The sequence below is a fragment of the Diabrotica virgifera genome, chromosome 1 (assembly GCF_917563875.1).
Source record: "Diabrotica virgifera virgifera chromosome 1, PGI_DIABVI_V3a".
In the NCBI taxonomy this organism is placed as follows: Eukaryota; Metazoa; Arthropoda; class Insecta; order Coleoptera; family Chrysomelidae; genus Diabrotica; species Diabrotica virgifera.
Genome location: NC_065443.1, coordinates 291,022,273 through 291,036,516, shown reverse-complemented (window position 1 = coordinate 291,036,516; position 14,244 = coordinate 291,022,273). Strand labels below are relative to the sequence as shown.

General features: G+C 30.4%; 2 protein-coding genes across 2 annotated transcripts; both read left to right on the top strand.

Annotated features, from left to right (window-relative positions):
- The first annotated feature begins 1,118 nt into the window (after positions 1–1,118).
- LOC114329759 (lysophospholipase-like protein 1) lies at positions 1,119–12,275 on the top strand. The gene is made up of 4 exons (XM_028278967.1): positions 1,119–1,347; positions 1,635–1,756; positions 11,524–11,671; positions 11,907–12,275. The coding sequence occupies exons 1-4, from the start codon at positions 1,269–1,271 to the stop codon at positions 12,239–12,241; spliced, it is 684 nt and encodes a 227-aa protein (XP_028134768.1). The 5' UTR covers positions 1,119–1,268; the 3' UTR covers positions 12,242–12,275.
- On the top strand, positions 2,459–7,834 carry LOC126879144 (uncharacterized). The gene is made up of 4 exons (XM_050642140.1): positions 2,459–2,693; positions 3,035–3,231; positions 3,403–3,586; positions 4,071–7,834. The coding sequence occupies exon 4, from the start codon at positions 4,212–4,214 to the stop codon at positions 5,280–5,282; it is 1,071 nt and encodes a 356-aa protein (XP_050498097.1). The 5' UTR covers positions 2,459–2,693; positions 3,035–3,231; positions 3,403–3,586; positions 4,071–4,211; the 3' UTR covers positions 5,283–7,834.
- Positions 12,276–14,244: the final 1,969 nt, after the last annotated feature.

Sequence of the window (14,244 nt, the reverse complement as noted above, 5' to 3'; positions counted from 1 at the left end):
CCTATCTTAAACTATTTACAATTTCTGATGTTTATATTTCCACAATTTCATCCTTTTATCTTCGTTTTAAAGGTACTAATTTGGACGGCCTTGTTTCGTTTTTCAACGAAAAGATTATTTATTTATATTAGTGCTACTCCTCTTTTGAGTATGGGGGATCATTTTTCGTTGGAATTTTACCGCGCTGGACAGGCGAGAAGTGAGATAGATCTCCCTCGGCCTTCTTTGCTCCAGTAATTCGTTGGTTTGCAAATTTTAGAAACTACGACGGTGTTACCAGAAAATTGGTCCCAATAAAGGTTTGTTTTTAATACTTATTAATTAAATATTTTATTAAAGCAAAACTTTTGATTGTTTTTAGCAGATGTCGCTACGACACCCACACCATCATGTTATTTCGTTGTGAATCGATACTGGCAGCCCGAATTTTAGAATGTTCAAAGATAATCAAATAAGCACTCTCTGATGATAACCTAATAAAGTTTGAAACCGGTTAGGGTGCTTTTGATGCTCTCTGAACAAACTAAAATATAAGACGGCTTTTGTTTCGTTTTACAACGAAATAATTATTTATTTAAGTACTAATTTGGTTTTGCAAGTCCTACTTGTAATATATGTTTCTCTTTCTTCTCGTTGTTATTTTCTTAACGTGAGTACCTATTTATTTTGCAGTTCGACCTAATCCCAAGCACAGTACCGGTTCTGATAAAGATGCTTATACAAAACATGTCTTTGAAAGGGGTTGATGTTTATTTATAAGATAATAACAAATGGAAAAAGGTAATTAAGGAAGCCGACACCAAATACGGACCAACAAAACAACTCATGATATTAATATGTGGAGAATATGACCTCGAACATTTATTACTATTACTACTATTAGGCAACCCACATTACAAATCTAAAACTAAAACAATAATAGTAGTAAACATCTCGCTAAAAATTTAATCTAAGTAAAACTAAAGCTAAGCTAAAACTTTCTCCTTCATATTTAAATATGTCAGCATCTTTATAAATATTCAAAATAGTTTTATTATTATTTCCATTGATGAATTAGTATCTATCTACTTCTAACTACTCAATTTAATCGAAATCGAAAGTCAAAATCGATTATACCTACTAATAATTCCTTTAAAAAAATAGGTAAAAGTAAAAGGTTATCAGAAAATATTTGTCTTCGCCGATGTGCCTCAAAAACAGAAAAATACCTGCCTTTGTTTGTACCATATTGATTTAAGCAAAATATTATTTTATACTACATAGTGACAATGTCCCTAGGAGCTGTACATGTTATAAATCCACAAAAACAACTATGCTCAGCAATTGTGATATGTTTACATGGATCAGGTAAGTACATGCATATATATACATTAAATATTTAGTGGAATGGATATATTTTCCGAAATTTAATTGTAGTTGATATGTTGGAACTTTCATACTTTCAAAAACTTTTCACATGAATTGTACTTTCATTTTCAAAACCTCACATTTTCATTTTGCTCACGATGACATTAATAATGTCAAGTCATAATAATCGAACATTTTAATTCTCAAATCGACTATTAGTTATTAAATGCTGTGTATAACTGGTTGCCTATGGTGAAAAGTAAATTGAAATTTTTTGTATTTTTTAGGTGACACTGGTCAGGGGTTTCTGGACTGGATGAAGTTTCTAGTAGGAGATTTTTCATTGCCTCATATTAAATTTTACTTTCCGACAGCTCCCCTTCGACCTTATACACCACTGGGAGGAGAGGTAAGCAATTTGGTAATTACCCAAGCAGCAAGAGTTAGTCGAATATACGTCGATACTAAGTCATTTGTAGACCTTGACGTCGATTGACCTTAAAACGACATCGATTAGGTGTCGATTTGTAGACGTCTTTTCGACATCATAATATAGACGTTGATTTAACGTCGATTGTAGGGCGGTAGAATTTATCGACCAAAAATGAACGTTGAAAAGACGTTATGAAAGTAACCATCAATATTATAGTTATTTGATATAGAAATATCTATAAATCAAACTGAAAATAGACATTAGACAAACGAATGCGTAGGTACTCTATAATGTACCAATACTTCGCGCGTCAATTCTAAAGTTTAGTTCAAAGTAAAAACACAGTAAAACATCAGAGGTACAAAGCAAAACAACATTATTTTAATCGTTAGACCTATAAATTTAATATTAGTACCTATAACAATGATTTCACTCATCGATCTTCAAAAAACTTATCATTAAATAAATTCAAATTTTGCGCGAAACTTTCTCATTGAGTTGTCATAATGGCGAAAAAGGTCCTGTCCACAAAATATCGAGTTCATTTTTTTAACCAATCAAATTATTATTACTTTGAAATACTATGTAGTGATTGGCTAAAAAAAGTCTTGCCGCTATCTGTGTATTTTGGATGACAATTGACGTTTTTGACAGTCAAATGTCAAATCAAACAAAATGGCTTTGTTGGTTATGGTGGTGTATGCCGTCTTCTGTTAGTTTACGTTTTCCTGTTTTTCCATCGTGTTCAAGGAGTTCGCTTTTTTCCATCCATTGGCTCCTCGTTTATTAAATTAGTTTATATTTGGATTATTTCTTATTTCATCGTCTTTTGGTAGGCAAGAAGCAACTGAAATACAAACACCGACTCTGAACGAGTCTCTAAATTTTGATAATAGTCTTCAGGATACAAATGGTAAGTTCTTTTATTTATGGGAGTAATTTTGCACAACACTACCTTATTGATTTGCCAAAAATATTGTTGGTTTAAAGCACACAGTAAAAATTGACTTGAAAAAGCTTCCAATAGTGTAACAAATCATCTAATTTTTATAGTTATTACTGATACTATTAATGTAAATGGTCAAATTGTGTTTTACCCAAACTTACAATTTTTTATGGGCATAGGTACAACCAACGATATAGGTACACAATGTTAGCATGCATTCCTTATAAGTATCAATGAATAATTGCAAAAAACTAATGGAAAACCTTCTGTACTTTATTCAATGTGTTGTAAATATGTTTTGTTTCTAGGATTGAAGGTTCTACTTAAACATATATTAACAATTAAGGAACAGAACAGAAAAATTCTAAATATTTTGGAGAAATCAAAACCATTTAAAAATTCAGATTTACCTGATGACTTCAAAATAAAATTGCCAATAGAATCCTTACAAGACCTGGAAGAACTAGAAATATGTTTGGCAGAAGAAGAGAACTTCAACACTTTTGTAAGTTGTATACATCTTGTACCCAATTGTAGAAATTAAGAAAATTTAAATTTTTTGCTGATTTGTTTATAATAGAAAATTATTCCCTTATTAAACTTTCTTTGTATAAATTAAAAGAAATTAGTTGCACCTAAATGTAAAATAACTTTTTTTTAATTTATATTTTTTTAGAAATCAAACTGCGCCTCAATTTCAAACCTGAAAGATGTTACCCAGAAGAATAATAGGATATTAAGATCTCTTTTGACAGATAATATTGCGAAGCATTTTAATTACTTCGGTAACAACTGGCGGCATGACAGAGTATCAAATAAGCGACCATTTAATTAACTGCGCTTAAACAAAGTGGTTCTAGGTGAGTCTTGTGGTTTCAATTTTTTTGTTTTTTATTAACTTGCTTCGATTGTAAACACGGATTGTGAAGAAAATAAGGAAAGGTGTTTATACGGGGTGTTTCATTCTAAAATAGACATACTTTAACTACAGATAGGGCATGCCTAGGTGTTTTGCAGAAGGTTCATATTTAATGGGTTGTACTCCTTTAATAACTTGAGGTATAGGGCATTTTATCTATTTTGCCCAGTTTTTTCTTTCCAACTGCCTTGTATATTGTTTTTTAATCTTTTTTGGTCTTAATCTTTTTAAATTTCCAAACCCAGATTTAAAAGAAAAGTTAAGAAATTATATTTTATGTGAATGGGTTGTAATATTATTTGCAGAGTGAAAAAACTCATTTTTAGTACAAACAGTTTTAGTCCGTATTGTGTAATTATGTTTCTGAATGAAACAACCCATATATTGTATATTTTTTGATACACTGAATTTTATTTTTATTATAGATGCAGTAAAACAAGGAACTGACTTTACAACTCATGAAGTTGAGAACGCTATTAAGCGCTGGTTAAAACATGCTCCTAACCGTAACAAGAAAAATTACTAATTTGGAATTGTTTTAATTTTAGTTTTTTATTTGATTAAACATGCAAAGGTTTTATAAAGAATCTGTAGGTGAACGCCAAATGTGTAGGAGGGTGGCTAAGGAACTTAAAAATACGATTGAAGGTCTTAATAGTAATTTAAATCAGGCTTCTTCCCTTGTTAGTAAAACAGTAGTACATAGTGATACCGTTAATATAATTTCTAGTACTGATGTCACTAGAAGTAATTTAAATCAGACTTCTTCACTTGTTAGTAAAACAGTAGTAGATAGTGATTCCGTTAATATAATTTCTAGTACTGATGTCACCAACTCTAAAGTTAGTTCTGAAAATTTAATTAATAGTAATAATATTAGTGAAATTGAAAATGACAGGAGCATAGAATCTGACTTTGAAATGGATTTAGAGTTAATAAGTTGTTTAGATAATGCAAGTAACTCCAATAAATTTCAAAAAAACTCTTACGACTTACATGGTGAACTAAAGAGATGGGCAATTCGTAACAAAGTCACTCATAGTACAGTAACTGATCTTCTTCATGTGTTAGTTCCAGTTCATCCAGAATTACCTCTGAGTTCTAAGACTCTTTTGAACACACCAACTACTATTACCTTAAAAAAAGAACTAACTTCAGGCAGTTATGTTCATTTTGGATTGGAAAATTATCTTAAATTCTATATTTCTACAAATGATTCAATAATTTCAAACGATATTCTAATATCTTTTAATATTGATGGTTTACCTCTTTTTAAAAGCTCTTCAGTGCAGTTTTGGCCTATCTTGGGTTTAATTGTAAATAGCAGTATAAAAGTGAAAACATTCGCTATAGGTGTTTTTTGTGGAAATTCTAAACCTAGCCCACTGGCTGATTATTTGAATGACTTTATTAATGATCTTAAATTTTTACTGGAGAATGGTCTAACCTTTAAAGATAAAGAATATAGGATACATGTTCATAGTTTCATTTGTGATGCTCCAGCTCGAGCCTTTATAAAATGTATAAAATCGCACAACGGTTATTCAGGGTGTGATAAATGTACTGAAGAAGGAGACTACTTTAAACATAGGATGATTTTTAATAACATTTTGGCACCAAGGAGATCGGATCAGTAATTTTTGCTAAAATCTGATCAGAATCATCATACTGGAATTTCACCTTTGGAAGTCTTAAATATAGGATTGGTTTCAAAATTTCCAATTGACTCTATGCATTGTTTATACTTAGGTGTTATGAAAAAACTTCTTCTCACATGGATATGTGGTGACTTGCGTGTTCGGTTATGTGGTAGGGATGTTACAAACATATCAGAAAACTTAGTTTTTTATGGAAAATTTGTTGTCTCAGAGTTCAATAGAAAACCTCGAAGTCTTTCAGAGGTAGCTCGTTTTAAAGCAACAGAATTTAGAACTCTTTTGCTTTATTTAGGAGTCCTAGTTTTAAAAAATATTGATAAGGCTATGTATGAACACTTTCTTCTATTGCATTCTTCTGTTACTATCCTGTTATCTAAAAGGCACTTAGCAAATTTTGGTTGTGATATTCCTAGAAAATTACTGGACTGCTTTATAACCCATTCCAAAGACCTGTATGGATTAGAGTTTTTAATTTATAATGTTCATGTATTGTGTCACTTGAGTGAAGAAGCTCGGTTGTTTGGTCCATTGGACCAGATTTCTGCTTTTCCTTTTGAAAACTATTTAAATGAAATAAAAAAGTCAGTGAAATCACCTAATAAACCATTAGAACAATTGTTTTGTCGCCTGACAGAAGCTAATACTATATCATAATTAATGATAGTGTCACAGAGAAATGTGAAATTCAACATTTTAATGGTCCACTGTTACATTTATCTTTTAATTCTACTAAACAGTATAATAAGCTTAAATATAATAATATTGTGTATACTGTAGAAGCACATTCCAATGTCAACTGTTATTGTCTAAACAACCAATATTGTGTAATAAAAATTAATAACATAGTTAATGCTAAAAATGAATATTTTTTAATAGGTCAAAAGTTTACATCTTACGAATCTTTCTATAATTACCCTTTTGAATCAAAATCACTTAATATTTGCATCGTAAGTAAACTACTTCAAAATATGGAACTTTTTAATCTCGACAGTATAATTACAAAATGTATGTTATTCCCTCTTGATCCACCCAACAACAGTAAATGGTTATCATTTCCTTTATTATAAAGTAAATATTTTAGCATTATTATGGAAAAAAACAAACTTCAGCAGACTTTTACAAAAATAAATTTTACTTTTAATGGAGGAGGGTATACTTTTGAGAGGGACATTTGGCCATTTATGAAAAAAAATTAAATTCTTTCAAACATTTAGAAATGAGCAATGTAAAAGTACATTTTTATTTTTTCGAATCTAAAATAAATTAAATAAATAGTAATAAATTAAAGTCTTCTATCAGATATTGTCAAAATTGTAAAGTGGCAACATATGGTTTTTAAGGGTGCATTTAAATTTAAAATGGTGGGAAAATCAAAATTGTAAACTGTTAAATTACTTTCATAAATTCTTAACCAAAATACTTCATAGAATACCTACCTCGCATATTTTTCCATGTTGAATTAAAATATCATTGTCAAAAAATACTTTGATGAAATTTGGTGATATTTCACTGAAGCGCAATAACTATCTTTACAAAGTAATTTTTAAGAACGATATTTTATTGCAACATGGACTAAGTAAGATAGGTATTCTATGAAGTATTTTGGTTAAGAATTTATGAAAGGAATTTAAATGGTTTGCATTTTTCGTTTTCATCCCATTTTTAACGTAAACGCATCCTTAAATTATTGATGACTAATTGTTAAAGTTGTCATTTCCTTTGAATCACATCCCGCCATGACTATTTAAACATATTATTTTGAAAAATTAGCTTGCATATAAAAAAATTAATAATTATCTTGTGTTCTGCCGAATATTTGTTTTAAAATTTTATTTCGATAAAAAAATATTTGAAAAACAAAACAAAAATAAAAATTCCAATATTCGAATGGTCGTAAGTATTTTTTTTTAATATAAACACAAGTTTTTAAGGATAAGTATAAAATTTGCAAGATGTTGATGTATAAAATGTAACATCTTTATTTAAAAATAGTCAAAAAATTTAAAAATAAAAATATTCTCGATTATGTTCAAATTTTTAATGAATTAAATTTTTTGACTATTTAAAAAAGTATGTTTTACACATCAATATTTTGCAAATTTTATGAAAAAGATTATTATTAAAAAGTTATATTTATTAAAAAAAAAATACTTATTTATGACCATTCAAATATTACATATTTTTAAATAGCCATGGGGATGCGATTCAAGATTTTCAAAAAGATACATTGTCAAGTATGATACATCACTAGATTTGAAATTTTGTGAAGAACAAAATTGTCACAAAAAAATTATCTCATTTCCGGTTAAACCGGAAGTAATAATTGAAGCACCGCCAAAAGCTGAATATTTATGTGATTTCAAAATAATCGGTTTATAAACAAAAAAGTTATTCACTGTTACCTGATCTCGTCACCAGGTATATCTTAGCCACCCTACCTGCCATTTGCTTTACAAAGTTTCTTGTATTTTATATCCATATGTCATTTTACAAAGTTTTTTGTATTTTATATAATAAAAGTTTTGACAGAGTTTTTGATTTCTTTACTATTTGACACAGGTTACGTTTGTTAGAGCAGCAGTTGCTAATCGGAAGACACATGCCCTGTTTATTTTTTAACTTGAAAATGCTAAAAATGAAGTGCATGTACATCCAATTGACGACTGAAAGCTGCCATTCAAAGAAACTATACCTGCGATAAATAACTTCCAACGTCTATTGTACGTCTATATAACGTTATCAGTGAGGTATATCTCGTCGTCGATTAGACGTCATAAGTCGACGTCGTTTCAACTATGACATTGTGCCGTCGAATTCACGTTGAACCGACCGTTGTTTCGACGTATTTCGACGTCGAGTAGTGACATACATTCGACGTCTCTTCGACTGACTCTTGCTGCTTGGGTATGCGTTGTTTTTAAACCAGGAAAACAGATCCACACCCAAGAAAGTCACTAGAAAAATCACCAAATATCTTCTTTTTTGATTGATCATGTCTGCCTTCGATGAATAAATATTATATTATACTAATACGCAGGGCCCCCGTAAGGGTTACTGGCGCCTGTGTGCAAAAAATATTTTAGCGCCCCTTAAAGGCATTTTGGATCAAGTTTTTTATGTATTTTTTTGACGGTAGGTACAGTAGGTAGGTAGGTAGGTGCTTGAAATAAAGCAAAAAAATTAACTTTAGAAGTCATATTCATGGTCCATTCATTCACGGCCAAATATTGTAAAACCTCCGAATTTTAAAGAACCGCTTGGATTGTCATAAAATTTTTTTTTATCATATCTAACATGTCAAAGAAAAAAGTGGTATTGTGCTGATATGTGATTTGCCCTGGATGTAAGTTTCACCCTTTGTCGGGGATGAAAAAACATACGTTCAAAAAAATCCGGAATTGGATAAAATATCTCATTTTAAGCAACTTTCGTTCTATCCAGTTCGATACTTTTCGGGTTATTTGCGAGTAAATATGTTCATTTTTCAATAAAAAAAAAACAAGTTTTTAGATGGTTTTTCACAAATAACTCAAAAAGTAAGTATTTTATCGAATAAAATATTCTTAGCAAAAATATAACTTATAAAAATGTAAAAAAAAATGGTGTATATTTGAAATCTGTACACCCAGTAGAAGCAGAGTTGTTGCTAATGAAAAGTAGGTTCTTATTCGTCAAATTCCAAATCAAAGATTTCAACGTGAAATAACCAAAAAATCAAGCACTTATCGGGAAAAACTCATTATAACGTTTTTAAAGTATTTAAAAGGATCTTTCTTTGTGTTTCTTTTTTCTAAGTTTCTAGCATCGAAAGTAAGTTACAATCAAAATAATGTTAACACTTTTATTTGGTAAAAAAAATCGTGAAAATTAGCCCCTAATTAGCATCTAAAATGAAATTAATCGTTACCTCTTTACCACAAGCTACTTTACTTATGTATCGTTTATATTGATATGAAGTTTCATCGGTTCAAAGTGCTTATTTTTGAAAAGGCTGTAGTTAAAAGGGCTTAAATGCGTCACTAATCACGAGGGTACCTACATATTCAATTTTTGAAGTCATATCTTAACAAAGTTTTGACTTAGAGGAAAACAAAAAATTCAAATTATTCAGAAAAGCAAAACCTACATTTTTTTTACTTGAGATTTTGGGTATCACTAGATAATAATTTTTAAGTTATTTTGTACACAAGGAATTATTTTCAAGATTAAAAAATTTTTACTTTAAACCCAAATCTTTTCAAAAATGAGCAATTTGAACCGATGAAACTTTTACGATTTTTTTTATCCAAAAAATAAGGGAACAACTTTATTTTGACCGTAGCTTACTTACTTTTTTATGCCAGAAACTTAAAAAAAACAAAAATAAATAATTTAAACACGTTAAAAAAGTTGTAATGAGTTTTACCCGAAAAGTGCTTCATTTTTTTTTTGTTATTTCACGAATAAATATTCGATTGGGAATTTTACGAATAAGAACCTACTTTTCGTTAGCTGCAGATCTGCTTCTACTGTGTTTATAGACTTCATAAATATAAGTACACCATTTTATTCACTTTTTTGGTAAGTTATATTTTTGCTGAGATCATTTTTTTCGATAAAATACATACTTTTAAGTTATTTGCGAAAAACGGGGTTTTTTGTTGAGAAATGAACATATTCACTAGCAAATAACTCAAAAAGTAATGACTTAGTGAAAAATCTATAGAACCAAAGTTGCTTACAATTAGTCAATTTATCCTATTTCGGACTTATTTTGAACGTATGTTTATTCACTCCCGAGAAGGGGTAAAACTCACCCCCAGGGCAAAAGCCCTGGGCTCAATATCACTTTTTTTCTTTGGAATATTAGCTATGTGTGTATGCCAAATTTCACGTCAATATAATCGGTTCTTTAAAATTCACAACAAACACTGAGTAAATGGACTATTATTTTGTACACTAAACTATCAAAATAAAACAAACAGAATAAAATCATAACAAAATAAATTAAAATGCCTGACTTCTGACATGTTCCCTCACATAGGAATCAGCAGTAACTGGATGATATATACATGGCAATAATGAAAAGTCTCATTCTAATGTTTTGACAGTTCTCTTACGTAAAAAAATTTTGACCTACGTAATATCGCTTTTGTAGTAAAAATACTATACTAATAAAATTTCGTGTGTATTTATACCTTCTTCTTCTTTAGATGCCGTGTCCGTATTCAGACGTTGGCCGTCATCATGTTTACAAGTTCCCGAAAGCTCTCTCTATCGACTGCTGCGCGAAATTTTTCTACTGTGGCTCCACACCATTGTCTAATATTACGCAACCATGAAAATTTCTTTCGACCAATCCATTTCTTTCCCTCCACTTTTCCTTGTATTAAAGGCGAAGTAGATGGTATTTAGGTTCTCTAATTATGTGGCCGAAGTATTCTGTTTTTCACCTCTTTTTCTCCTCTTTATACCTAATCCTAATTAATTTCTCAACTTTTATTTTAAAATCACTTAACTTTTTTTTTTCAAATTATTTTGCAATTTTGGCCCCGGGTTTTGGCGCCCCTAAAAGATGGCGCCCGTGTGCATTGCACACTTTGCACTTATGGTAGCGGGGTCCCTGCTAATACGTCGCTAAAGAGTTCGAAAATCAACTGCTTTTTATATAAAAGCAGGCTAAAAATCTAAAAATTAAAGGAATAACGCGGAAAACGCAAAAAATAGCCGATATAACTTAATTAACCTATGAAATGCCAATAGTGTGAAAATTTCATAAATGTCAATAGTGTCAAAATTTCATAACAGTGGAGTAAACTCATTAACTTGCCTGAGGTTGGACCAATTACAAACAAGCATTACGGCGCGGTAAATTTGAATTAGGTACTCATCCTGGTTTAAAAACAGATCATAGTACCGTTGAATGATAATTTAAGGACATATATTTATCAATCAACGCTAGGATAAAGCTGACAGACAAGCATCTTCAATAAATGAAATTTCATATTTACGGAAAAATATTTTGATATTCTTCTTATGCTTACGTATTTTTTATGGGAAATAAGCCACAATTTTACTAAAAAATGAATTTATTAACGTTTCGAAGCGCAAATCGGGTTAATAAATTAAAAAGTTAATAAATTCATTTTTTAGTAAAATTGTGGCTTATTTCCCATAAAAAATACGTAATTATAAAAATGCCACAAGGAAATAGCTTCAGAACATCTTCTTATGCTTTTAGATGAGCAATGTTTGGTTTGATAGACACAGTATAACACCGGATGTACCAGAACATACTGAAACTTTGGATTCCATTGGCAAAGTGATGAAAGAATTTATTAATAAAATAAGCAAAAATAACAATGTTAGTCCAAATAGAATAATTATAGGTGAGTTTGGTTGGTAGTATAAAATTGCCATTAACAATTTCTTTTTGGATTGTTTCACTCAATGTTTCCGCCTATACCTATTACAACCTTCTATTTTCTTATTGTGCTTTTACTTTTGCCTTTTATTCAAGTTTTGTTGAATAAAAGCTGATACGGAATTTTGGTATTATCCATAATGCACCGCAGCCATTAAGTATCTATCTCATCTCTAAACGTTTTAATAATACTTTTCCAGGTGGCTTCTCTATGGGAGGAGCGCTAGCATTACATACAGCTTACAGGTTTAATCCCGGTCTAGCTGGTGCCTTTACCATGTCATCCTTCTTAAACAATGGATCAGTTACACTAAAAGAACCCAAGTCTACAACTACTCCATTGTACATGTTTCACGGTGATAAAGACACAATGGTTCCGATTTCTTGGGGTGAAAAAACGTTTCAGGACCTTCAGAAGATCGGTATAAAGGCCGAATTTATGCCGATTAAAAACGCCATGCATGAGTTAAAGAAAAACGAAATTTTACATCTACTGGAATGGATTCAGAAGATACTTCCAGAAGAACACATTTGAAACTTTTTAGAATAAATAAATACTTTTAAAATTATGATTCAATTATTTTGGCCTCTTTTTAGGTTACTTATTACCATAAGTTTAGTAAATCTTGCAGCATTTATATACTGGTTCTTATACAGCTTTGTGATGAAGTCAATTCATCCTAATAAAAATATTTAAAAATATTTTTAAAAGATATTTAATTGAAAACTTATTGGACCATTGGTAACACCTCCATGGCTTCTAAAAAATTGCAAGCCAGATGGATGCTGAAGCGAAGAAGACAAGAGGGAATTCTAAAACTTGCAATGCACGACCCCGTCTGTTCAGTGTGGTAAATTCCAACGGAAAATGGACCTATGTTACTCAAAGGAGTAATACTAATATAAAATAAAAATGTATGGTGTATTCCACGAATATACGACGTTTTGGATTATCGCGACAACGAATATTTTAGTGTGCAACATAATAAATACGAAAGTATTTTGCTCTAAAATTACTCCAATAAATAACAATATAATTTGCAATTTACTTTCGTTCTTCATATTTTGCACAGTAAAATATTCGTTGTCGCGATCATCCAAGAGTGTCGTATATTCGTGGAATGGGGTATATTCATGGACTTATAAACACAGATGTGTTTATACGTCCATGGGTATATTCAATTTTTCAATCAAATATATTTTAAAAATATCTTTAAATATTTTTATTAGGAAGAAAACTTTGAATTTTATTTAGCAGATGCCGCTACGCACCTACTACCATCTCGTTAGTTGCAATGCGTGGACTAATAGAGTCGAAAATTTCTACTTAGGACATATCGTCGGCTTACTGCCAAAACCAACCAACTCCACTTTTCAAAGTTTTGAGAAATCCACCTTTAAAACTTTAATTTAAAATGAAAAATCGTCTGAATTTAAAAAATAATTTAAGAGCTGAAAAATATGTTGCATTCATTATTCAAAAATATATTTCATTTTTTAAATTCAGACGATTTTTCATTTTAAATTAAAGTTTAAAAGGTAGACTTCCCAAAATTTAAAAAGTGGAGTTATTTGGTTTTGGCAGTAAGCCGACGATATATAGCAACCTATGTATTCTCTAAAGAACCACTACAAAGTGGTGAAATTGTCGATAAGAGTGCTGGTTACGCTCTCTGAACTAAGTAACAATTAAAACAGTTTTGGCTTCGGATTGCAACTGAATAAAAATGGTATACATTTTTATTTTATATTAGTTTTACTACTTTGAGTAATATAGGTCCATTTTCCGTTGGAATTTACCACGCTGAATAGACGGGGTCGTGAATTGCAAGTTTTAGAATTCCCTCTTGTCTTCTTCGCTTCAGCATCCATCTGGCTTGCAATTTTTAGAAGCCATGGAGGTGTTACCAGGAAAATGGTCCAATAATTTTTAGTTAAATATCTTTTAAAAATATTTTTATTAGGATGAAAACTTTAACTTTTATTTAGCAGATGCCGCTACGCACCTACTCCCAGATAGCAATATAAACTTGTTTCAAACTTGCAACAAGTTTGATACATCAAACATGAAAGTTTGCTGTAAGTTTTCCATGGCAACTCTGCAAACTTGCAGCAAGTTTAAATCAAACTTTATAGTTACAGTGTGACAAACTTGCATGAAGTTTGTTTTTTCAAACTTGATATAACAAACTTGCTGAAGGCTTGTTTTATTTTGTTGTATGAAGTTTGTTTTTTTCAAACTTCATACAAACTTGCTTAAGTTTTGTTTCGACATATTAGCCACAATTTGAATAAAACAACGTGAATAAAAAATACAGTACCATTTTATATAATTATTTATTAATCACTCAAATAAAATCTAAAAATACAATCTATTGTCTAAAATCATTCATTGGAACCTACATTAAACCACCTAGCTTCAGATTTCGATGCTCGGTTTTGCCTATCAGCTCTGAAACAAAGAAAAGAAATTGATATAAACTCTGGCTGTGTGAACAGAATTAATCTATGATATTAAAAGAGGTAAACATAATATGT